A 23,262-nucleotide genomic window follows, 5' to 3' on the forward strand; every position below is an offset into this window, starting at 1 on the left:
GCCCCGTTCTTTCCATCTCTCCTCATAGGGCTTTGTTTCCAGTCCCCTGATCATCTTTGTTGCCCACCTCTGAACCCTCTCCAGCTTGTCTGCATCCTTCTTAAAAGGGTGGTGCCCAGAACTGGACACAGTACTCCAGATGAGGCCTAACCAGTGCTGAGTAGAGGGGAACTAGTACTTCCCGGGATTTGGAAGCTGTGCTTCTATGAATGCAGCCCAAAAGAGCATTTGCCTTTTGTGCAGCCGCATCACATTGTTGGCTCATATTCAGCTTGTGATCTACCACAATTCCAAGATCCTTCTCACTTGTAGTGTTGTTGAGCCACGTATCCCCCATCTTGTAACTGTGCATTTGGTTCCTTTTTTCTGGGCGCAAAACTTGGCATTTATCCCTATTAAATGTCATTCTGTTATTTTCTGCCCAGCGCTCCAGCCTTTCAAGATCACTTTCAATTCTGTTTCTGTCTTCCAGGGTATTAACTATCCCGCCCAATTTGATGTCATCTGCAAATTTGATCAGCATTCCCTGCACCTCCTCATCCAAGTCATTAATAAAACTGTTGAAGAGCACTGGGCCCAGGACTGAGCCCTGCGGTAGCCCGCTCGTTACCTCTCCCTGGTTTGAGAAGATCCCATTGATAAGCACTCTTTGAGTCCGATCTTGTAGCCAACTGTGGATCCACCGGATCGTTGTTTCCTCTAGCCCACTTTGAGCTAGTTTGCTCATCAGGATGTCATGGGGCACTTTGTCAAAAGCTTTGCTGAAGTCGAGGTATATGATGTCTACAGCATTCCCACGGTCCACAAGGGAGGTGACCTGATCAAAAAATGAGATCAGATTCGGCAGGACTTGTTCTTGACAAATCCATGTTGGCTTCGAGGAATCACGGCATTGTTTTCAAGGTGCTTCCAGATGGATTGCTTTATGATCTGCTCCAGAATTTTCCCAGGGATTGATGTCAGACTGACTGGTCTGTAGTTCCCAGGTTCCTCCTTTTTGCCCTTTTTGAAGATAGGGACAGCATTAGCCCTCCTCCAGTCATCTGGCACTTCCCCCGTCCTCCATGATTTCTCAAAGAGAATAGACAGCGGTTCTGAGAGTTCTTCTGCCAGTTCCTGTATTACTCTAGGATGTAGTTCATCCTGCCCTGGAGATTTGAACTCATTCCAAGTAATTTGGTGTTCCTTGACCATATGCCTATCGATCTCAAGCTGCAATCCTGCCCCTTCAGCCTGCACTTCGCCTTTGCCAGGGGGGTCATAGACCCTCTTTTGGGAGAAGACTGAGCCAAAGTAGGAATTGAGCACCTCTGCCTTTTCTTTGTCATCTGTTATCGTTTTGCCATCCTTACTGAATAGCTGAACAACCATTTCTTTCCTCTGTCTTTTACTATGAATAAGAGGACAGGCCCTCCTGTGGATCAGTAACTGGTTAAATAACAGAAAGCACAGAGTAGGAATCAATGGTAAATTCTTGCCATGGAGGGAGGGAAATAGCGGGCTCCCACAGGGCTCTGTATTGGGACCAATGCTTTTCAACCTGTTCATAAATGATCTGGAATTAGGAGTGAGCAGTGAAGTGGCCAAGTTTGCGGATGACACCAAATTATTTAGGGTGGTTAAAATAAAATGAGATTGTGAAGTGCTCCAAAAGGATCTCCCCGAACTGGGAGAATGGGCATCGAAATGCCAAATGCGGTTCAAGGGAAGGAAGTGTAAAGTGATGTACGTTGGGGCAAAAAATCCCAACGTCAAGTATAGCCTGACGGGATCTGAGCTAGCGGTAACCGACCAGGAAAGAGATCTTGGGTTGTGGTAGACAGCTCGAGGAAAATGTCAACCCAGTGTACAGCTGCTGTAAAAAAGGCAAACTCCATGTGAGTTTGCCTTTTTTACAAAACAATGATCAGTAAGGTCCCACGGCAAGCGACGCTAATGAGAAAAGGAGTCCAAGGTGGGTGGGAGCTTTTAAAAAAGGAAATTCTCAAGGCACAATTACGAACAATTCCAACAACAAGAAAAGGTGGAAGACAACAGAAGAAGCCAATGTGGCTTCACAAAAAGCTTAGGGATGACCTGAAAACAAAAAAGAACACATATAGGAAGTGGAAAGAAGGCCAAGTAACAAAGGAAGAGTACAGGCAGGTAGCACAGAATTGCAGGGATGGTGTCAGGAAGGCTAAAGCTGAGAACGAGGTGAGGTTAGCGAGGGATGCTAAAAACAACAAAAAGGCTTTCTTCAGTTACATGCATAGTAAAAGGCGGAGGAAGGAAATGGTTGTTCAGCTATTAAATAAGGATGGCAAAACGATAACCGATGACAAAGAAAAGGCAGAGGTGCTCAATTCCTCCTTTGGCTCAGTCTTCTCCCAAAAGAGGGTCTATGACAAAGGCAAAGGCAAAGGCGAAGTACAGGCTGAAGGGGCAGGATTGCAGCTTGAGATCCATAGGCATATGGTCAAGGAACACCTAATTACTTGGAATGAGTTCAGATCTCCAGGGCCAGATGAACTGCACCCTAGAGTAATAAAGGAACTGGCGGAAGAACTCTCAGAACCGCTGTCTATTCTCTTTGAGCAATTATGGAGGATGGGGGAAGTGCCAGATGACTGGAGGAGGGCTAACGTTGTCCCCATCTTCAAAAAGGGTAAAAAGGAGGAACCTGGGAACTACAGACCAGTCAGCGTGACATCAATCCCTGGAAAATTCTGCAGCAGATGATAAATCAATCCATCTGGAAGCACCTTGAAAACAATGCCGTGATTCCTCGAGGCCAACATGGATTTGTCAAGAACAAGTCCTGCCAGACAAATCTGATCTCATTTTTTGATCAAGTCACCGCCCTTGTGGACCGTGGGAATGCTGTAGACAACTTCAACTTCAGCAAAGCTTTGGACAATGTGCCCCATGATATCCTGATGAACAAACGAGCTCAAAGTGGGCTAGATGAAACAACGATCCGGTGGATCCACAGTTGGCTACAGAATCGGACTCAAAGTGTGCTTATCAATGGGACCTTCTCAAACTGGGGAGAGGCAACGTGTGGGGTGTCGCAGGGCTCAGTCCTGGGCCCAGTGCTCTTCCACATTTTTATTAATGACTTGGATGAGGAGGTGCAGGGAATGCTGATCAAATTTGCAGATGACACAAAATTGGGCAGGATAGCTAATACTTTGGAAGACAGAAACAAAATTCAAAGTGATCTGGATAGACTGGAGCGCTGGGCAGAAAACAACAGAATGACATTTAATGGGGATAAATGCCACGTTCCGCACCTAGGAAAAAGAAACCAAATGCACAGTTACAAGATGGGGGATACGTGGCTCAACAACACTACAAGCGAGAAGGATCTTGGAATTGTTGTCAATCACAAGCTGAATATGAGCCAACAATGTGATGTGGCTGCAAAAAAGGCCAATGCTCTTTTGGGCTGCATTAATAGAAGCATGGCTTCCAAATCCCAGGAAGTACTAGTCCCCCTCTACTCAGCACTGGTTAGGCCTCATCTGGAGTACTGTGTCCAGTTCTGGGCACCACACTTTTAAGAAGGATGCAGACCAACTGGAGAGGGTTCAGAGGAGGGCAACAAAGATGATCAGGGGACTGGAAACAAAGCCCTATGAGGAGAGACGGAAGGAACTGGGCCTGTTTAGCCTTGAGAAGAGAAGACTGAGGGGAGATACGATAGCGCTCGTCAAGTGCTTGAAAGGTTGTCCCAGAGAGGAACGCCAGGATCTCTTCTTGATCATCCCAGAGTGCAGGACACGGAATAATGGGCTCAAGTTACAGGAAGCCAGATTCCGGCTGAACATCAGGAAAAACTTCCTGTCTGTTATTGCAACGCGACAATGGAGCCTATGACCTGGGGAGGTGGTGGGCTCTCCCACACTGGAGGTGTTCAAGACGAGGCTGGACAGCCATCTGTCGGGGATGCTCTGACTTGGATTCCTGCATTGAGCAGGGGGTTGCACTCGATGGCCTTGTAGGCCCCTTCCAACCCTACTATTCTATGATTCTATGAGGCATAATTAGAAAAGGAATGGAGAATAAAACTGCCAACATCCTACTGCCCCTATACAAATCTATGGTGTGACCACACTTGGAATACTGTGTCCACTTCAGGTCACCACACCTAAAAAAAGATACTGTAGAACTGGAAAAGGGCAACTAAAATGATCAAGGGGCTGGAACATCTCCCCTATGAGGGAAGGTTACAACAGCTAGGCTTGTGTGGCTTGGAAAAAAAGGAGGGTCAGGGGAGACACGATGGAGGTGTACAACATTATGCCTGGTGTGGAGAACGTGGAGAGGGAGACATTGTTCTCCCTCTCTCAAAATGCGAGAAGCCAGCGGGGTCGTGCCATGAAGCTGATGGGTGGGAGATGCAGGACAGGTAAAAGGACGTCCCCCTTCACGCAGCGCAGAGTTCAGCTGTGGAATTCGCTAGGCCAGGATGCAGTGATGGCCACCAACGTGGATGGCTTTAAAAGGGGGGTGGACACATTCCTGGAGGAGGAGAAGGCTGTCCATAGCTACTGGTCCTGACGGCTAGGTGCTGCCTCCAGTGCCAGGGGCAGCGAGGCTGTGTACACCAGCTGCTGGGGAACATGGGTGGGAGGGTGCTGTTGCGCTCATGCCCTGCTTGTGGGTTCCTGGTCGACAGCTGGTTGGCCACTGTGTGAACAGAATGCTGGACTGGATGGACCCTGGGTCTGATTCAACGGGGCTCTTTTGTTCTAATGAATTAAAACCAACAATCCAAACCCAGTGAGAGAGATTAGTCTTGAACTGAGCAGTGGCTGTTGTACAAGATGCAAAAATGTGTTGATTGAAATGGCAAAAAGAGATTAAAGATGCTGTAAAGTGACTTCCCTGGGGAGGGGGTGTCCCGACTGCTCAGTGTGTGGCTAGGAGGAACCTGTGCTATTTTTAGGCACTGTGGATTTGTGGGAGGGGAAGAGAAAAGAAACTGAGAGGCAAGCCCATCTAATAGCTTCATCAAGAAAGCACAAGCCAGCCCTACATGGCAGGACTGGCCAGTTGGAGTCATTGCAGGTGATGCTGGGTACTTTCAAAATGGCCTGGGCTCTGCAAACCTTGCCAGATGCCTGGAGGAGGGCTGATGTTGTCCCTATCTTCAAAAAGTGCGAAAAGGAGGAACCTGGGAACTACAGACCAGTCAGTCGGACATCAATCCCTGGGAAAATTCTGGAGCAGATCATAAAGCAATCCATCTGGAAGCACCTTGACAACAATGCCGTGATTACTCGAAGCCAACATGGATTTGTCAAGAACAAATCCTGCCAGATGAATCTGATCTCATTTTTTGATCAAGTAACCTCCCTTGTGGACTGTGGGAATGCTGTAGACATCATATACCTCGACTTCAGCAACGCTTTCAACAAAGTGCCCCATGATATCCTGATGAGCAAACTAGCTCAAAGTGGGCTAGAGGAAACAACGATCTGGTGGATCCACAGTTGGCTACAGGATCGGACTCAAAGAGTGCTTATCAATGAGAAGAGAAGACTGAGGGGAGATAGGATAGCGCTTTTCAAGTGCTTGAAAGGTTGCCACAGAGAGGAAGGCTAGGATCTCTTCTCGATCATCCCGGAGTGCAGGACGTGGAATAATGGGCTCAAGTTACAGGAAGCTAGATTCCGGCTGAACGTCAGGAGAAACTTCCTGACGGTTAGAGCAATACGACAATGGAACCAATTACCTAGGGAGGTGGTGGGCTCTCCCACACTGGAGGCATTGAAGACGAGGCTGGACAGCCGTCTGCCAGGGATGCTGTGACTTGGATTCCTGCATTGATCAGAGGGTTGGACTCGATGGCCTTGTAGGCCCCTTCCAACCCTATTATTCTATGATTCTATGAAACCTGTGTGTCTTCCCTTCCTAAGCAGAGAGTTGGAGTAGGGCCTTCTCAGTAGCTGCACCAACTCCTCAGGACTGGTGTTCCCAATTCTGCCATGTTCCCGGATAAACACATGAATGGGGTGGAATAAGAGAGGAGAGGTCTGTTGGCACCCATTAGCCAGGATGGTGAAGTGGATCCTTCATGCAAACAGGCAATCAACTTCTTTGCTGGGGACAAATGGTGTGAAGCCTATTACCTGCACACCCTGTGAGCTTCCCAGGAGCATTTAGCTGACCACTGCTTGGAAACATGATTCTGGACTTAAGTGAACCTTCTTGGACTGATTCCAACAGAGTTCTTTTCATGTCGTTTTTTTCCCCTTTGAACCCGGGAGTTGCTAGCTCTTTTGGGGTTTGGGGGTGTTGTTTTTTTGCTATAACGGCCTCTTTTTGGTGCTGAAGGGGTTTGTTGCATCCAGTTGTTGGCAACGATCACGGTGGCTGCTTAGAAACGGAGACAAAAGCATTTGGAATTGGATACGAGTGCAGAACCCGCAGTGGTCTGCCTAACTTCATACAGCCAGCAGAGAAGGGATGGCACAGAGAAAGAAACAGAGAGAGAGCATGCTATACAGTCATGTGATGCTGCAAATTCCAGCCAATATCTCTCTTCCCCCCTCCCTCCAATTGACTTCCTTTGGGTCAATGGCCTTTAGGAATAAAGGCTCCCCACCCCGCTGATGTAGATATCTAAGAAGACATTCAGTTTTCCTCTTGCATGTACAAGCCAGCTTTTCCCCAACTTGGTGCCCTCCAGTTGGGGAAGGCGGTTAGCGGCAAAAGCTCAGAGCCACAACTGCAACAGAGCGAGAAGGGAGAAGCCAGCAGGAAGAATGTGACATGATAGTGGTGTATAGGTTTTGTTGGGGTTGTGGTTTGGATGGCATTATAGAACAGAGGGGATGGTTCCACAGTGAAAAGCTTTAAGTTCCTTAGAGCAGGCCTCGTGTTAGCGGAGTCCCATCCGTCCTGGGTCATTGCCTCCGTTGGTGGCTGCCATGTTCTTGTGGCAGTGGCCATCCCTTCTCACCCTAGGATGACTCAAGTTCCTCTCCCGCTCTGAGGTACATCAGGCCTCGACATTGGCGTCTTTTAGGCGTTCCTTGGAATCTAAGTGTAGTGTAGTGGTTCGAGTGCTGGGACTAGGACTCAGGAGAACTGGGCTCAAGGCCATGAAGTCTACTTGGGTGACTTTGGGCCTGTCCCTGACTCTCAGCCTCGCCCACCTCGCAGGAAGAGGAAGATCATGTATGCTGTCTTGGGCTCCTTGAAAGAGGAAAAAGGAAGGGTATAAATGTAAGAAATACTTTAGCTTTCTCTCAGCCATGAGCTATCTTTGAATCAACCACATCATACTATAGTGTGTGTGTGTGCGTGTGTGTGTGTGTTTTGCAAACTGCTCTGGGATTTGTTCAAATGAAAAGCAGTATATAAATATTGTTAATAAATAACCAGTAAATAAATGTTGGGGGCATTGTTGGAAATGAGGAATGTAGCCCCAGGCTGCCTGGCACCCAGGTGAAACCCCACCTGCTAGGGATAGACCATGGGCAAAATCCAATGAAAGTCCAAGAGGGGGTTGCTGTGGTCTATCGGAGTTCATCTCCCTCTGCAGGCTCCCTGTCCATGTGACTACGGGTCTGGAGTGTTCGCACCTTGTGCTGGGCCAGCGGGACAGATCGGGGATTCTGTTGGTGTGCCGCCCACCCCGCTGCTCAACAGACTCCCTAGTTGAGCTGACGGAGGTGGTCTCGGGTGTGCTGCTGAGATCCCCCAGACTGCTGGTTCTGGGGGTGTCAACAGTCACGCCGAGGGCTCCTTGTCTGGGGCGGCTTGGGATTTCATGGCCTCCATGGCGACCGTGGGACTGTCCCAACATGTCATCGGCCCGACGCATGTAGCAGGGCATACTCTAGACTTGGGTTTCGCAACTGGACAGGGAGATGGTGGTCTGAAGGTGGGGGACTTTGCATCACTTCCCTTGTCACGGTCGGATCGCTGCCTGCGGAGGTTTAGGCTTAGGCAGTTTTTCCCCTCTGCAGGGGTGGGGGACCTATTAAAATGGTCCGCCCTCGGAGGCTAAGGGATCCGGATGGTTTCCAGAGGGCTCGGGGGGGGGGGGGGTTCCGGCTGACATGGCTGGTGCACCTGTCGAAGCCCTGGTCCACCTGTGGAACACAGCAATGACCCGGGCGGTTGGCACGATCGCTCCGGAGCGTCCTCTCCAGAGTAGAGCTCGTACCGCTCCATGGTACGCCCCGGAGCTGGGAGCAATGAAACAAAATGGGAGACGGCTTGAGTGCAGGTGGAGAAGAACTCCTAGTGGGTGCAATCGAACCCTGGTGCGTGCCTCTGGCCAGGTATATTCAAAGGCGCTGAGAGCGGCAAAAAAACATCTTGCTGCCACTATTCAGTCATCCATATGCTGCCCACTGGAGCTTTTTAGGGATGCCCGTGGCCTTTTACATTCTGGCTCTAAGGACACTAGGAACCATCTGGGGCCCGCTGTAATGCACTGGCTAGGCACTTCCAGGATAAAATCTCTTGCATCCGCCAGGACTTAGACTCCAGTCTTACAGCAGCTGAATCTGGTGAGGTGTCCGGAGCGCAGCCTTGTCCAGTTTTCTTGGATGAGTTTCAGTTGGTGCAGCTCGAGGACGTGGACAGGGTGCTTGGACAGGTTCGTGCAGCCACGTCCGTACTGGACCCTGGCCCCCTTGGCTTATAAAAACTGGCAGGGAAGGGACAGCCGGCTGGGCCAGGGAGGTGATTAAGGCTTCCTTGTGAGAGGGCGTGGTCCCAGGCTGCCTGAAAGAGGCGGTGGTGAGACCACTCCTGAAGAAATCCTCCCTAGCCTCAGAAAACCTTAATAATTATAGGCCGGGTGCAAATGTTCCATTCCTGGGCAAGGTCCTGGGTTGTGGCACGGAAACAGCCCTGGTCGCCCTGTATGATGACCTACAGTCAGGGCCAGAAATATTGGAGCAAGGATAACTGTTTGGGCAGTTGGCCTCTGTACACCACCACATTGAAGTTGAAAGGAAACACACCCAGATGGGAGCGAAGTCAGGACTTCCAGCTGTAATTCAAGGGGTTTGGCAAAAGTGGGGCACTGACCATTCAGGAAGGACAGCCGGTGGCACGCACACACACCCGTCCTTGGGGGCTCGTAAGTAATGGAACAAATGGCTGACAAGCAGCTGCATGGCCAGGTGTGGCCTTTTTCCTGGGAAACACATGACCCATCAAGCAGAGAAAAGGCCGGGAGGTGGTTCTGAGTGTCACATTTGCATTTGGTAGCTGTTCACTGGAACTCCCAACATGAGGTCCAAAGAGGTGTCCATGCGAGTGAAGGAGGCCATCCTGAGGCTGAGGAAACAACATAAACCCATGAGAGAGATAGCAGAAACAGTGGGGGTGGCCAACACAACAGTTTGGGACATCCTGAAAAAGACGGAATTAACTGGCAAGCTCAGCAAAAGGCCTGGCAGACCACGGAAGACAACTAAAGCGGATGACCGCAGAATTCTGCTCATGGCAAAGAGGAGCCCTTTCACAGCATCGAGCCAGGCCAAGAACGCGCTTGCGGAGGTAGGCATGTCATTGTCGACATCTACAGTCAAGAGACGGCTTCATGAACGTAAATACAGAGGCCTCACAACAAGTTGCAAACCACTCGTAATGCTCAAGAACAGACAGGCCAGATTAGCCTTTGCCAGCGAACACATAAAGAAGCCTGCCCAGTTCTGGAATAAGATTCTTTGGCCTGATGAAACCAAGATTAACTTGTACCAGAACGCTGGGAAGAGAAAAGTATGGAGAAGGAAAGGAACAGCTCATGATCCAAAGCATGCCACATCATCTGGCAAACATGGTGGAAGCAGTGTCATGGCCTGGGCTTGTATGGCTGCCAATGGAGCTGGGTCACTGGTGGTTATTGATGACCTGTCTGCTGATAAAAGCAGCAGGACGAATTCTGAAGTGTATGGGGCTATACTTTGTGCTCAGATTCGGCCGAATGCTGCCAAACTGATAGGGCGCCGCTTCACATTGAAGATGGATAATGACCCAAAGCATACAGCAAAAGCTACCCGAGAGTTTCTCCAGGCAAAGAAGTGGGATGTTCTTCCATGGCCCAGTCAGTCACCTGATCTCCACCCCATAGAGCATGCTTTTCCCTTACTGAAGACAAGACTGAAGGCAGAAGGACCCACAAACAAGCAGCAGCTGAAGGCAGCTGCACTGAAGGCCTGGCAAAGCGTCTCGAGGGAGGAAACTCGGCATTGGGTCATGTCCATGGGTTCCAGACTTCAGGCAGTCATTGACTGCAAGGATTTCCATCCAGGTATTAAAGGCGACCCTTAAGTTTGAAATGATGTTGGTTTGTTCCATTACTTACGAGCCCCCAACGATGGGGGTGTGCACGTGCCACTGGCTGTCCTTCCTGAATGGTTAGTGCCCCACTTTTGTCCAACCCCTTGAATTACAGCTGGAAGTCCTGACTTCACTCCCATCTGGGTGTGTTTCCTTTCACCTTCAATGTGGTGGTGTACAGAGGCCAACTGCCCAAACAGTTATCCTTGCTCCAATATTTCTGGCCCTGACTGTATGTCGGGAGAGGGACAGAGGGAGTGCGACCCTGTTGCTTCTCCTTGATCTCTCCACGGCTTTCGATACCATCGACTGTGGTGTCCTTTCTCTGGGGCTGCTCTCTGAGCTGGGAGTGGGAGGCAGCGCACTGCGCTGGTTTCGCTCCTACTTGGAGGGTCGGCTCCAGAAGGCGGTGCTTGGGGAACACTGCTCGGCCCCGTGGACTCTCCAATATGGGGTTCCGCAGGGGTCGGTATTGTCCCCCATGCTGTTCAACATCTACACGAAACCGTTGAGCGTGGTCATCCGGAGTTTGGGGGCGCGTTGTCATCGGTATGCTGACAACACGCAGCTCTATTTCTCCTTTTCAGCTTCTTCAGGTGAGGCTGTGGATGTGCTGAATCGGTGCCTGGCTGTGACAACGGGCTGGGTGAGGGCCAACAAACTGAAGCTCAGTCCAGCCAAGACTGGGATGCTGTTGGTGGGTGGCTCCGCTGACCGGAGGGAGGGTGCTCAACCTGTTCTGGATGGGGTTGCACTCCCCCCGAAGGAGCAGCTCCGTAGCTTGGGGCTCCTCCTGCAGCCATCTTTGTCACTTGAGGCTCAGGTGGCCTCAGTGGCATGGAGTGGCTTCTGCCAACCTTGGTCGGTGGCCCAGCTACGCCCCTGTCCGGACAGGGACAGCCTGGCTTCAGTTGTCTATGCTCCGGCAACCTCCAAGTTAGATTACTGCAACGCGCTCCATGTGGGGCTGCCTTTGAAGACGGTTCGGAAGCTGCGGCTCGTGCAAAATGCGCCGGCCAGATTGATAATGGGGACCAGACGGTCCGAACATATAAGACTGACTCTGGCCCGCTTGCACTGGCTGCCTGTATGCTTCCGAGCTCAATTCAAGGTGCTGGCTTTAACCTATAAAGCCCTATATGGCTTGGGACCGCAATACCTGACGGCACGTCTCTCCCGAAACGAAACTACCCCTACGCTACACTCAACATCGAAGGTCCTCTTCCAAGTGCCTCCTCCAAGGGAAGCTTGGAAGGTAGCAACAAGGGAGAGGGCCTTCTCAGTGGTGGCCCCCCATCTGTGGAACAAGCTCCCTGATGAGGTCCACCTGGCACCAACATTATTATCTTTTTGGTGCCAGGTTAAGACCTATCTCTTTTCCCAGGCAGCACATGATGAGTTTTAATCAGTCCTGGATGTGTCTTTAGTTATGACTGACAATTCAATGTTGTTTTTAGTTATATGCTGTTTGTGTATATTGTCTGTCTTTATGTGCTTTTTTGTAGATGGCTTTTAAACTTTTTATATTGTATTTAATGTTTTAACTTCTGTAAACCGCCCAGAGAGATTCAGCTATGGGGTGGTATAGTAATGCAACAACAACAACAGCAGCAACAGCAACAACAGCATAAACTCCGGTCTCCAACCTTGGGCTCCTTGAACAGAAATGTGACCCTGTGCCTTCTGTGTTTTCCTGGCAGGTACGGTAACATTGTTCACGTCTTCATCCGGATCTCCCGGGAGGAAGGGCTGAAGACGTTGTACCGGGGCTTTGTTCCCACCATCCTGGGCGTGATCCCTTATGCCGGGTTGAGCTTCTTCACCTATGAGACGCTGAAGAAGCTGCATGCAGGTAAGGGCCACAAGGATGCATGCCAGTCCCGAGCAACGGTGATCTGCATTTTAAGGATATCAGAAGAGCCCTGCTGGATCAGACCTAAGAGTCCATCCAGTCCAGCATTCTGTTCACACAGTGGCCAACCAGCTGCCCATGGGAAACCCGCAAGCAGGGCATGAGTGCAACAGTACCCTCCTGCCCATGTGCTCCAGCAACTGGTGCACATAGGTATAATGCCTCTGAAACTGGAAGTAATATAGAGCCATTGTGGCTAGCAGACATTGATAGCCTTCTCCAGGAGTTTTTCTAGTTCTCTTTTAAACCCATCCAAGTTCGTGGCCATCCTGTGGTAGCAAGTTCCACAGCTGAACTCTGCGCTGTGTGAAGGAGGACATCCTTTGATCTCTCCTGCATCTCTCACCATTCAGCTTCATGGGAGGAACCCACTAGGTTCTCGTATTTTGAGAGAGGGAGAAAAATGTCTCCCTCTCCACACCAGGCATCATTTTGTACAGCTCTCTTGTGTCTCCCCTCACTCGCCTTTTCTCTCAATGTTTCAGCTGGTTCCCGCTGGAGTTGTTTAAAAAAGCATGTTTCTAGTCCTTAAGATGCCATGCTATGCTTGAAAATACATAGAAGAAGGACTTCCTTTTTTTCTTGAAGCTCCCACCATTCGGCTTCGTAGGGTGACCCCACTGGGTTCAAGTATTATGAGAGAGGGAGAAAAATGTCTCCTTATCCACTTTATCCACATAATGCATGGTAGCATCCCCAGCCTGCTTGACTACATCTTATGGGAGATGTAGTCAAACACAACTGGAGGGTTCCAGGTTGGGGATAATTTGTACACCTCTATCATGCCTCCCCTTACTTGCCTCTTAAAGCAAAATGGTCCCAAAGTTGTCACCTTTCCTCATAGGGGAGTTCCTCCAGCCCCTTGTGTATTTGGGGCTTTATAGATGGAACATTTTGGGGTTTTATAGATTTGAAAAAAAAGACCGCAGAAGTGGTGGTGATATATAAGAGGTGAAAAATTACACATGATGTGGAGAAAGTGTGTGCAGGTGGGGGGAGAAATTTGTTCTCCATCTCTCATAATAGTAAAACTTGGGGTCACCCAGTGAAATTGATGGGTAAGAGATTTTGGGCAGACGAAAGTCCTGCTTCACACAATGCGTAACGATGGTCTCTTGCAAGCTGCTGGCTTCAGGTGGCTTTCAAAGGGGATTGGACAAAATCCAGAGAGAGTGGGAAGAGATCTATCGCTGGCTCTTAGCCCTTGAAGCCTGGGCCAGTACTTCGTATGCATGCCTTGGAAACCTCCACTTTGTGCAGTGACCTACATGGCTCCCTTACTGATTACCATTTCTTACATTTATATCCTGTCCTTTAGGGAGCTCAGGATAACATCCATGATAATCGCTCCCCCCCTTGATGTTTTATCTTCACAACAACCTTGTGAGGTAGATTATGCTGGGTGTGTGTGCCTGGCCCAAGGCCTCCCAGTAAGAGATTCATGGTTGGGAGGGGATTTGAACCTGGGTCTCCCCAAGTCCTAGTCTGACCCTCTAACCCTGGGGTCTCCAACGTCCCCACAGACACTTCTCTTGGTGCCTGCCAGGCTCCCTCCTGATTTTAATTGAAAGGTTTATTTTTTAAATGGGGAGGTTGCGATGCTGCAAAGCAAAGTGCTGCCCTCCAACATCAACTCTATTTGGGTTCACAGGAGCTCAGACTCCAGTTCTGCCTTGGACTTGGTTCCCTGGGCACATTTCTTTTATGTCTCAGCAGTTTACTTTCTGGGAAATGAGTGTTTGGTGACTGATCATCCCCCTCCCCCATCATAGCAGCTGTTTTATGAATGGTCAAGGCAGCCATTTTGTGGGAGCACCGATGACACGCTCCTGAAATTCCAAATGTGCCCAGTGACCGAAAAAGGTTCCTCAACACCACACTGGATCTTCCTTGGTTGATCTGGAAAGTCACGAAGTGGGGAGAGTCTGAAAACAATTCCCCTTCTTTCCCACATCTGCAGTCACATCTTTTCTTCCTTTTAAGCCATTTGGGCTCTGCAATTCAGTGTTGGCCACAAGGATTTCTGGAAATTTCCCTCCCATGGGGAAATGTGTGTTGTGTGCTCCTCCATGCATCTTTACAGCATCTCTTCCTCCTCTCCCATTTCACCTCAGATCATAGTGGGAGGTCACAGCCCTATCCTGTGGAGCGGCTTATCTTTGGGGCCTGCGCGGGCCTGATTGGACAGTCTGCTTCCTACCCTTTGGATGTGGTCCGTCGGCGGATGCAGACGGCAGGGGCACTGGGATTGTCATACGGGTCCATCACTGGCACCATGGGGGCATCATCCAGGAAGAGGGAGTTGTCCTTTACAAAGGGCTCAGCATGAACTGGGTCAAGGGTCCCATTGCTATGGGCATCAGCTTCATGACCTTCGACCTCACACAGATCTTGCTCCATAAATGGGGGCGTGGCCCAAATGTGGCAAGGTAGTGGCCAACCTCCCCCCCACCTTGGGTTACTTGTGACTGGGCAAGCGATAGTGGGGCGCAGATACCAGCTAATGTGGACAGACACCCTCCTTTTTAAGTCCAAACTCAGACAGGGTCCTCATGGTAGACCTGAGCAACCTAGGAGGACAGTCTCTGTTAGTTGCGTGTGCACACACCCTGATGGTGGCAACCTGCTCTCCATTTTCCTGAGAATGGATTTTGCTGAGAGGAACCTTCATGGCCTGGGCTTTCCGTTGTTTTTATGAAGTGGTCTAGATATCTCTGAATTCCCTAAGCAATGGGGAAAGGGGGTCTCTTCCCCTTGCCCCCCGCCCCTGCCAATCTCGACAAATGCAGCTGAACCTCCTCACAAGTTCTCAGTAACACCATGCTGTTCACAGCTGCAACTCACCACAGCTGGCGACTTGCCCTCGATTCAGTTTCATATGTACTGTATCTTAGTCTGTTTTGAAATGGGACTTAACCAGGATTTGAGAGGTGGGATGTCGTGTGCGCTCCCCCCCCCCCCCCCCGGTGCAATATTTTTAAAGCAATTGGCTTGTTTTCCAAAGCCTGGGATCTACTGGATGGAAGCTCTCTCTTCCTTCCCTCCTTTTCAAAATTCTGCTCCTCAACTCCTGTTGCACAAGATAATCTTCTGGAACAACAGAAGAAGCTCGCAGGGGAAAACCAAAGACTGGATCTTTTTCTGTAGGATAGGAGGCATGTTATTGATTTATTTATTTCATTTCTATACCGCCCAATAGCCAAAGCTCTCTCATCTCATCTCGAATTCCTGTTGCCACAATCCAGGAAACTCCTGTATTTGAAAGTAGATTGAAATCAGCAGTGTTAGCTTGGTTGCTCTTCAGCGTGGCATTTAAATATTATTATTTTTAGACAACAGCATTATTCAGGGTTCAAGCCTGCCCTGGAACGGGCACGCTGTAGGGTGCGTTTTAGCCACGTGCAGTGCTAAGGAAGACACTCTTGCGAACTCGAAACGTGGGCTGGTTCGTTCTTTCAATATTACCGTTTGCTGTGGAATTAACAAAAAACTCTCAGGGGGAAGTGGGAGGTGTCTGGAGATTCTCTTAAGTGCCTGGATGAATGCACTGGAGTTCCTGTTGAGAATCATAAGGGGTGGTAAGCAATTGGGAGTCATCTCATAATGTTTACTTCAGGCTGGCCTCCCCTTCCCTCTCTCCCTCCCTCTCTGTAGCTTATTCTTGAATTGGATTGAACTGGTCCTGTTTTCTCAGTCTTCCCCAACCTGGTGCCCTTCAGATATGCTGGACTACAACTACTACAACTCCCAGGATCTGGGTGTTGTAGTTCCACACATCTGGAGCGCACCTGGTTGAGGAAGGGTGTTCTTAACCTCCCTCGTCAGGATTTAATTTTACCTTTGCTGCTTTGCAACCTGAATACAGCTTCTGCCTTGTAGAAATCGGAACCCCTTGCCCAGATGTGAATCGCAAGCCCCAGTTGCCTCCCCCACCTGAGCAAAGATACAAAGAAAAGTGTGTTTTAAGCAGGGAGCCAGTTCATGCAGCACCCTTGTGTGGCCCGGCCTGGCCCCCTTTGCACCCGTGGGACACCACTTGGGGCCGATTACAGCCACACACCCCTCCATTGTTCCTCTTTTAAAGGCCTAGGAATTCTCTCTGTGCCATTAGCGATTGTCATGGATTTTTGCAATACTGTTACTGGGGTTGTTCTAGGTTGGTTTGGGTTTTGTTTGAAGGGTGGTGGTGGAAGTGGTGGAAATCCTAGAAGCCCACTTAGTTCTGCAGTCTTAAAAAAAAATGCTTCTGCACTTTATAGTTTGTTTTTTTAGCGTACCTCAGTACCCACAAACCATGTAGTCTCAATGTAGTCACAACCCAGATCCAGGCTGTGTTTACAGGAGACATTGCCTATGCAAGGAACATGCACTGTTGGCACAATAAGCCCCGAACCCCCTTTTCTTTTAGTTTTTTAAATGCTTCCCTGCATGTCCATTGGAATTATAGGAATGGAAGTCAATTCATCCAGAGGGCACCAGGTTGGGGAAGCCTACCTTACACATCCACTTGCACGCACAAATCACAAACGGGGAATGCGAGAGACGCAGTGAACAAGATGTAACTAGTTTGTCGAGATGGCACTTTTCTATTTAGTGGGGAGAAGCTGTAGGCCAGCCTTCTCCAGGTGTGTGGGATTACAACTCCCATTACCTCAATCCTTGGGGATGATGGGAATTGTAATACAATGTATCTTGAGGGTGTCAGCCATGTGAGAGCCCCATGTGCTGATCTCACATGGTAACAGGACCCATCAGATTGGCTGGGGTCATTAACTGAATGCACCTTTAGGGGGCACTGCAGGATTCTCTACATTATGGGTGAGCAGAAAGGAGATCTCCAGGTGTTTTGGACTTCAACTCCCAGAAGCCCCTGTCAGTATGGCCAATGGCTAGAAGCACTGGAAATTGAAGTCTGGAGATCTGCTTTCTGCACACCCTTGGGGAAGGCTGCTCTCTGTAGATCATGGCAGAGGAGTTGCTCCTTGACAGACGAATTAATGCAGAAAGGGGTTCCCCTGTGATTGGGAGGCCTTTAAATATTGCTGCCTTATGGCAAGGCCTTCCTAACCTTCTACTATTGTGAGAACATTCCCTGTTGACTTGTTAGTTGGAGAGACCACCTATTTCAGCCTTCCCCCAACTTGGCGCCCTCGAGATATGTTAGACTACAACTCCCATTATCTCCAGCCAGCAGCACCATGGGAATTGTAGTCCAACATATCCAGAGGTCACCAAGTTGGGGGAAGACTGTCTTACAAGTTGCAGAGAATGCTGGTGGCATGTTCCAAGACACTCAGTTCACTTTGGGCAACATCCAGGCTGGTTGAGCCCCCCCTGTTGCTCTCTGCGAATGGAGTTCATGACCCCAAGATACCCCCAGCCAATCTTCTGCATCTGCATGCTGGGGGAAGATCGGTAGCGATTGGGTGAGCGCTCTCCAGGGAAGCGCGTCTGCTGGTACTGACATCCACTAAGCTTTCAGGAAAACTCAGTGGTCCCTGGAGAACAGTCCATGAGTGACATGTTTCAAAGGAAACCAAGTTACACAGTCAGCCTATCAGCCCAAGGCTGACTTTTGCAAGGGTGACTTTTGGGAGCCAGATAACTCTATGCACAGGGATTGTTGTTGTTGTTGTTCAGTTGTTCAGTCGTGTCCGACTCTTCGTGACCCCATGGACCATAGCACGCCAGGCCTTCCTGTCCTGCGCACTCTCCCGGAGTGTGCTCAGGTTCATATTTATTGCATCGGTGTTGCTATCTAGCCATCTCATCCTCTGCCGTCCCCTTCTCCTTTTGCCTTCAGTCTTTCCCAGCATCAGGGTCTTTTCCAGGGACTTTTCTCTTTGCATTAGGTGGCTGAAATATTTGAGCTTCAGCTTCAGTCTCTGTCCTTCCAATGAGCACTCAGGGTTGATTTCCTTATGCACAGGGATACGCTGTTGTAAAATGCTGCCTTTTTTGCAAAACAAATGCGTATATTCAGAAGGCTGGCTGTGACAGCTCTCCACAGGTCAAAAAATTCTGTATGTTTGGGGGGGTGTTTTTTAATATGGTGAACAACCTTTTCATTTTATATACATATTTATAATGACATCATTGTAAAGATCTGTGCCAAGAGAGGAGGTATATTTAATAACAAAAAAAAAATTATCTAGTTTCTGGTGTACATTGTGAGTCTCTCTTTTCTGAGAACCCTGGCAGTGGCTCTCTTCCCTCCCCCCCTTCCAATACCTGTCACAACTGTTGGGATGCTAAAGATGGGGCCTGGAGCTGTTATAAGTAGAGGTGGTGCTGGGGGGGGGGGATGAGGAGAAATGAGCCCCTCCCCAAGACACATAGCTCTCCCATTGCAGATCCCTCGTGGTCACTAGTGATGTACAGATTTTGTAAAATCCATTGTGCCTGCATCTTGCAGATTGTCAGGTGCATTTCGTTCTGTTGTCTGCTCATTGGGAGAATCAGGGTTTTTTTCTAGTTTCCTGAATTTGTGCAAATTCGCACTTGCGAAAACGTGCAAATCCTCCCCCAAATGCACATTTTCATGCTTCAGCCTATGGGGGGAAATGCACATTTTCAGCTGGTGTTTTTTAATTTTACATAGTTTTCCACAACTAAATTTGCATAAAATTCCAGAAAGTAAAAATCTGTGTGACTCAGGAAAAGCTGGTCCGCTGTGAAATCCGCAGGTCAGAGTTGTAGAAATCTGAACTCATTTGATTCCATTGTGGATTTCTCAAACATCCTAAATGGTTACATGAAGGAAAAGCACTTTTCACATACAAATGTATAACTGAATCACACAACAGAATTTAAAAGAAAGCCAGAGCCATAAGCAGGCTTGCCTAAAAGTTAAGTATGTCATGGTGGCCACTGGGTTAGTTGGCTTTAAAATCATGGTGGCTATAGGTTGGGGACTGAAGAGAAAAAGGGAAGCACACTCTGGCTCCTGCCATCAGCCAGGGAATGTAGGGAGACAGGGGAGGGAGGGCTGCACTCCTTGCCTCCCTAGAATGACATCAAACGAAGGGGGAAACCAACTGGTCCTCATCCATTGGCCGGAGAAGGAGCAACTGCAGGGAACTTGTGTCCCCTTCCCTGCCAGAAAGAACATTTGGTGCCAACAGTCTGTAGCCCTGGGAGTACAGAAGGAAAGGGAAAAAACACTCTGGCTCCCAATCCATCAGCCAAAGGAACAAGAGGCAGCAGTTGCTAGTCAAGCAAGAACACCAGCAAGGAATCACCAACCTGGCCCAAAATGCATTTCAGTGCCCGCTTCTAGCTCACCACCTTGTTCTGGCCTTGAAAAAACAGATCTCCCTCACCTTTTCAGGTCATCTCTAAAAGCTTAGAGATGACCTGAAAACAAAAAAGGACACATATAGGAAGTGGAAAGAAGGCCAAGCTACAAAGGAAGAGTCCAGGCAGGTAGCACACAATTGCAGGGATGGCGTCAGGAAGGCTAAAGCTGAGAACGAACTGAGGTTAGCGAGGGAGGCTAAAAACCACAAAAAGGCTTTCTTCAGCTACGTGCGTAGTAAAAGGCAGAGGAAAGAAATGGTGGTTCACCTATTCAATGAGGATGGCAAAATGGTAACAGATGACCAAGAAAAGGCAGAAGTGCTCAATTCCTACTTTGGCTCAGTCTTCTCCCAAAAGAGGGTCTCTGACCCCCCCTGGCAAAAGCGAAGTACAGGCTGAAGGGGCAGGATTGCAGCTTGAGATCCATAGGCATATGGTCAAGGAACACCTAATTACTTGGAATGAGTTCAAATCTCCAGGGCCAGATGAACTGCATCCTAGAGTAATAAAGGAACTGGCAGAAGAACTCTCAGAACCACTGTCTATTCTCTTTGAGCAATCATAGAGGGTGGGTGAAGTGCCAGATGACTGGAGGAGGGCTAATGTCCTTATCTTCAAAAAGGGCAAAAAGGAGGAACCTGGGAACTACAGATCAGTCAGTCTGACATCAATCCCTGGGAAAATTCTGGAGCAGATGATAAAGCAATCCATCTGGAAGCACCTTGACAACAATGCCATGATTCCTCGAAGCCAACATGGATTTGTCAAGAACAAGTCCTGCCAGACAAATCTGATCTCATTTTTTGATCAAGTCACCTCCCTTGTGGACCGTGGGAATGCTATAGACATGATATACCTTGACTTCAGCAAAGCTTTCGACAAAGTGCCCCATGATCTCCTGATGAGCAAACGAGCTCCAAGTGGGCTAGAGGAAACAACGGTCCGGTGGATCCACAGTTGGCTACAGAACCGGGCTCAAAGAGTGCTTATCAATGGGACCTTCTCAAACTGGGGAGAGGTCACGAGTGGGGTACCGCAGGGCTCAGTCCTGGGCCCAGTGCTCTTCCACATTTTTATTAATGACTTGAAGGAGGAGGTGCAGGGAATGCTGATCAAATGTGCAGATGACACAAAATGGGGCAGGATAGCTAATACCCTGGAAGACAGAAACAAAATTCAAAGTGATCTTGATAGACCGGAGCACTGGGCAGAAAATAACAGAATGACATTTAATAGGGATAAATGCCACGTTCTGCACCTAGGAAAAAGAAACCACATGCACAGTTACAGGATGGGGGATACGTGGCTCAACCACACTACAAGCGAGAAGGATCTTGGAATTGTTGTCGAACACAAGCTGAATATGAGCCAACCATGTGATGTGGTTGCACAAAAGGCAAATGCTACTTTGGGCTGCATTAATAGAAGCATAGCTTCCGAATCCTGGGAAGTCCTAGTTCCCCTCTACTCAGCACTGGTTAGGCCTTATCTGGAGTACTGTGTCCAGTTCTGGGCACCACACTTTAAGAAGGATGCAGACAAGCTGGAGAGGGTTCAGAGGAGGGCAACAAAGATGATCAGGGGACTGGAAACAAAGCCCTATGAAGAGAGACTGAATGAAAGAACTGGGCATGTTTAGCCTTGAGAAGAGAAGACTGAGGGGAGATATGATAACGCTCTTCAAGAACTTGAAAGGTTGTCCCAGAGAGGAAGGCCAGGATCTCTTCTTGATCCTCCCAGAGTGCAGGACACGGAATAATGGGCTCAAGTGTCAGGAAGCCAGATTCTGGCTGAACATCAGGAAAAACGTCCTGACTGTTAGAGCAATACGACAATGGAACCAATTACCTAGGGAGGTGATGGGCTCTCCCACACTGGAGGCGTTCAAGAGGAGGCTGGACAGCCCTCTGCCAGGGATGCTCTGACTTGGATTCCTGCATTGAGCAGGGGGTTGGACTCAATGGCCTTGTAGGCCCCTTCCAACCCTACTACTATTCTATTGTAATCCAAATCTCTCATGTTTGCACCACCTTTGTAGCCAGTCATTCACCCAGAGTATTTTCCTTTCCCTTTCTATTCCTCTTCTGACTACTGGAAGGATGGATGAGAAAACTCTCTGGGCCCCAAAGTTCTTGAGTTTCCTTCCCAAACCTTCAAAGTCTGACGTGGTTTCTTCCTCGCTCCGCTTGGCGGTATCGCTTGTTCCCACATGGATGAGAAGAAAGGGATACCTGTCAGTGGGCTTTATGAGTGCAGGCAACCTTTCAGTCGTGTCTCTAATCTGTCCTCTCGGGAGGCAGAGTGCCTGGCAAGTCCATGGGTCTTCGCGACATACTTGGGTCTCGATCCCACGCAGCAAGGAGTCTCCCACTACTACCACTCTTCTCTTCTTCTTGTTGTAGGCCTGGGTTTCATGGCCTCTGCTTGACAGACCTTCAGCCTCTTGCTCGCTCTCATGCAGGTTCCCCTGTGATTCTTCCTCTGCAGGCTGTCCTCCAGTCTCATCCGCAAGTACCTGGAATCGGTTCCACAGCTTCACTGCTTCCACTGGCGCAGAGTGGCGTCTAGTTCTACTTCGCCTGTCACCCTTTTCCAAGGAGTATCGTCTACTCCATTTTTCTTCACCTCAGCATTTCCCACTGCCTCATCTTGCTGTTGCTCTTCAAGCTTCTGGCCTTCCCTTTGCTGCTGTAGTTCCCCCATTCTGTCCAAGAACTCTTCGTGTTCTCTTATTCCCCGGAGGGTCGACAGTCGCTGCTCCAGTCCCCTTCCTTTCTCTTCCAGCAGCGTGATCAACTTGCCCTTGTTGCAGGTGTAGGCCATGTTGTTCTCAGGCAAGAAAACAAACATGGCACAGGCCTTGCAGGTCACCACCACCGCAGAGTCTTGTCCTTCCGTAGCCTCTTTTCCCTTTTTGTGTCTAGCTTTGTGATCGTTCTAGACTAGCCTGTGCCTGCTCCTCTACTCGCTAGAGGTTAAAAGCAGAATCCCACTGGTGTGGAAGTGTGTGTTACAAGACAAATAAATGAAAACAAAGTTAGTTAAAAAAGAAAAAAGAAAAAAATGTTTTTAAAAAAAAAACTCGAAGCCAACATGGATTTGTCAAAAACAAATCCTGCCAGACGAATCTGATCTAGGGATGGCAGAGAATTTCTCCCCGAAACTTCGGGAGGCCGAGCGCCAACGTGTTCGGCCCCCCGAAGAAGTTTCGGGGAGAAATTCTCCACACACCCCCGCTCCCCGCCCCCCCCCCCCCGAGACGGGACTTACCTTTCCCGAATGTCCCTCCCGGCGGCGGGTCCTGGCGGCGGTTCGTCGGGTCTTGGTCAGGGGCGGGGGCGGCAGCCAGTCTTTTGACCGGCTGCCGCCGCCGCCATTCCAATAAAAGTAAAAACAAAAACAAAAACGCCCCCGTGATAGGCTACGTGACGATTAACGTAGCCTATCACGGCTAGATTTGCAAAGTCAGCCGTGATAGGCTACGTAAATCGTCACATAGCCTATCACGGGTGACTTTAAAAAAAATAAATGAAAAAGCGCATAGGGCTAATGGCGGCCCCCATATGGAGCCGCCATTCACGTTCCTTATTTGGTCGCTGTAGTCTACGTAAAGATTATGTAGACTACAGCAACCAAATAAGGAACGCGAATGGCGGCTCCCTATGGGGGCCGCCATTTGCGTACGCGCTTTTTTTTTTTAAAGTCACCCATGATAGGCTACGTGACGATTTACGTAGCCTATCACGGCTGACTTT

At 49.2% G+C, this 23,262-nt stretch overlaps 1 protein-coding gene across 12 annotated transcripts in view; it reads left to right on the forward strand.

Moving 5' to 3' along the window:
* Positions 1-23,262, forward strand: part of LOC146333957 (mitochondrial coenzyme A transporter SLC25A42-like) — a 133,823-nt gene that overhangs the window by 44,457 nt on the left and 66,104 nt on the right. For 11 of the 12 annotated variants that reach the window (XM_084825006.1, XM_084825004.1, XM_084825007.1 and 8 more), the window contains one exon: positions 11,997-12,148. In XM_084825006.1, coding sequence (XP_084681132.1) covers positions 11,997-12,148 — 152 coding nt within the window. Of the gene's footprint in view, positions 1-11,996; positions 19,539-23,262 lie in introns of all 12 variants that reach the window. The other variant, XR_014786405.1, reaches the window with a different exon arrangement.

Source organism: Heloderma suspectum, chromosome W (genome assembly GCF_057233095.1).
Source record: "Heloderma suspectum isolate Gila_16-S chromosome W, 16-S_ref, whole genome shotgun sequence".
NCBI classification, from domain to species: Eukaryota; Metazoa; Chordata; class Lepidosauria; order Squamata; family Helodermatidae; genus Heloderma; species Heloderma suspectum.